Source organism: Arachis ipaensis, chromosome B4 (assembly GCF_059453495.1).
Source record: "Arachis ipaensis isolate K30076 ecotype BB chromosome B4, ASM5945349v1, whole genome shotgun sequence".
In the NCBI taxonomy this organism is placed as follows: Eukaryota; Viridiplantae; Streptophyta; class Magnoliopsida; order Fabales; family Fabaceae; genus Arachis; species Arachis ipaensis.
Window position 1 is genome coordinate 132,523,952 of NC_142439.1, and position 2,484 is coordinate 132,526,435.

At 45.0% G+C, this 2,484-nt stretch overlaps 1 protein-coding gene across 1 annotated transcript; it reads left to right on the forward strand.

Moving 5' to 3' along the window:
- The first annotated feature begins 1,566 nt into the window (after window positions 1–1,566).
- On the forward strand, window positions 1,567–2,211 carry LOC148569275 (uncharacterized). The gene has a single exon (XM_088484973.1). The coding sequence runs from the start codon at window positions 1,567–1,569 to the stop codon at window positions 2,209–2,211; it is 645 nt and encodes a 214-aa protein (XP_088341099.1).
- The last annotated feature ends 273 nt before the right edge of the window (window positions 2,212–2,484 follow it).

Sequence of the window (2,484 nt, forward strand, 5' to 3'; positions counted from 1 at the left end):
ATGCTCCTTGCTGATAGACTGTAGGAAGATAGTGGCTTCGATGACTTTGTGTTTTTCTTCTTCGAAATGTTTGCTATTTGAGATCTTCTTTTCTTGTTTGAGAAATGTTGGAACGTAATCTGTAGCTTTTTCCTGAAACCTTGCTTCGTTACTGCCTCTAAAGGAAGCCCCAGGACTTTGGTTTTGAGTTTTGGGATTTTCTTTTTTCTGTTTGTTCGTCTGTCGAGTTGTTTCGCCCCTCGTCCGAGATGTTTTTTAGTAATCCAATCTTCTTTTCTTATTGTAGGATTAGTTGGCCTCATGTCTTCTCGCAATAACGTTGTAGAGGTGTCTTCTAAAGTTCTCGAGGGGATGTCCGATTGGCTGGATTCCCTCTTCTTAATGTGTGTCTCTGTCGTGGATGCTGAGTTTTGTGTAGAGCTGAGAAAACATCATAGGATTTGTGGTAGCAGTGCCCGGGAGAGGGATTATGAGCTTGTTGCTCCTGACTCTGATGAGAGAGTTTGTTTTCCTACTTTTGTCGAGGGGGAACGTCCCTTCTTCTATGCTTATGAATATTTCTTCAGCCAGTTGGACGTTACTTTTCCTTTTACTGCTTTCGAGACCGACTTGTTGTGGTCATGTAACATTGCCCCATCCCAGCTTCACCCGAATTCCTGGAGTTTTATCAAGATTTTTCAGCTGCTTTGCCGAGAGTTAGGCGTAATACCTTCTCAGACTCTTTTTCTTTATCTGTTTGTCTCGGCCAAGCCTGGTGCCTCTTCCAAAAAGAAAGCTTCCTGGGTTTCTTTCAGGTCTTCCCAGGGCCATAAAGTTTTTGCCATGTATGACGAGTCTTTTAAGGACTTTAAGAATTACTTCTTTAGAGTTCGTGCTGTCGAGGGGGCCCGCCCCTTTTTTCTTGATGAAAATGATGAACCTGCTTTCCTTTAAAGTGGCAGAAAGATGTGAGGATGTCTCGTTATACCTTGGAGATGCTTGATGATGTTGAGCGTGCTTTTGTTGTTGTTCTTGAATATTTATGGGGGAGCCACCCCATCTTGATACAAAAAAGTTTTTGAATGACCCGTCCCTGGTTCAGACTATTTTGGGTACTTGTCTGACTTGTTTCTGTAATTGTTTCTTATTTTGGGTTCCTCTTCTTGTGATTGTAACCTTTTACTGTGACTGGTTTCTGAATTTGCAGAGATGTCAAAAAACAATGATTCCATGAAGGCCTTCAAAAAGGCAAAGAAGGCGACTGCTGCTCAAAACATCTCGGCCAAGGCGGCCGGAGAGGGATCTTCTCAAGTGCAAGTAAAGCCGCTCGTGCCGAGTTCTCCTGGGCCGAGGAAGGTGATCCCCACTCCTCGGGTTCGTCTGGCTGAGCCTCCTCAGTCTTCTGCCACTGCTTCTGGTGCTCCTCCTAACAAGAAGCAAAAAACAATTGAGCCTTTCAACCTTGATGCCCCTGATTTTGATGCGATCGAGTTCGTAGATCAGCAAATCGGTCCCTTCAGTGCCCTTCTTATGGATGATGTGTCGCTCCTTCACCATCTGGACTTTATAACTCGAAGCAGTTTTAGAATGGCATATATGGGGGCTGCTCTATACCGGACTGCTCAAAATCTTCCTCTCCATGCCACCAAAGCCTTTTTGGAGGAGGCTAAACAGGAGTTTGATCGGATGAAGGGCCTGAAAGAGGAGCTTGAAATAAAGGTAGCCAAATTGGAGAAGGGTTTGGAGAATGAGAAGGCGAGTTCCCTCTCTCTGGCGGCTTCTGTGAGGCTAGCCGAGGACACAGCACTGAGGGATAAAGATAGCTATGTCACATCCTATCGGGAGGGAATACGTCTGAAGGAAGAGTTGGAGAACGCCCGAGCTGATTACTCCGAGCTCCAGGGTCATCTTGTTGGCAGCGTAACTGCTGCCTATGAGAACCTGAAAGAGCAGGTTCGGATTATTGCTCCCGAGGCCGACCTTACTCTCTTCAGCCTGGATAATATTGTGAGGGATGGTAAGATTGTCCCTGATGACCAGGATGATGATGATGTTGAACCTCCCCCTGTGTCTTCTGCCAAAGTGTCGACCTCTTCAGTTCCTTCGGTTGTGTCTGATCCGGATTGCCAGATTTTGAACCGGGATGATGGAACCGTGGATGCTGTGCCTATCCAGACTCGGCCTCCTTCTCCCCGTATTGATGCTGCCGGGAAGGCTCCTAATCTTTGTTGATTTCTCTTTGGATATTTGTGTAGTTGGCCCGGCTTGTGGGCTTTTAAACTTTTTATTTGTAGTTTGGATATTTTGCTGACTGTTGGTATTTCTTTTGGTTGCTTGTTTAGCAACTTTCATTTTGAAAAACAACAAGTAGCTTCTAATCTTTTGGGCTTGACCCTGAAGCTTTTATAATGTTGTATTTCATATCATGCTTGTTTGCGCTTGTCTTTAGCACTTTTTTGAAAATGTCGGAACCTTCGGCCTCTTTGAATTGCTTTGCACTTGTTG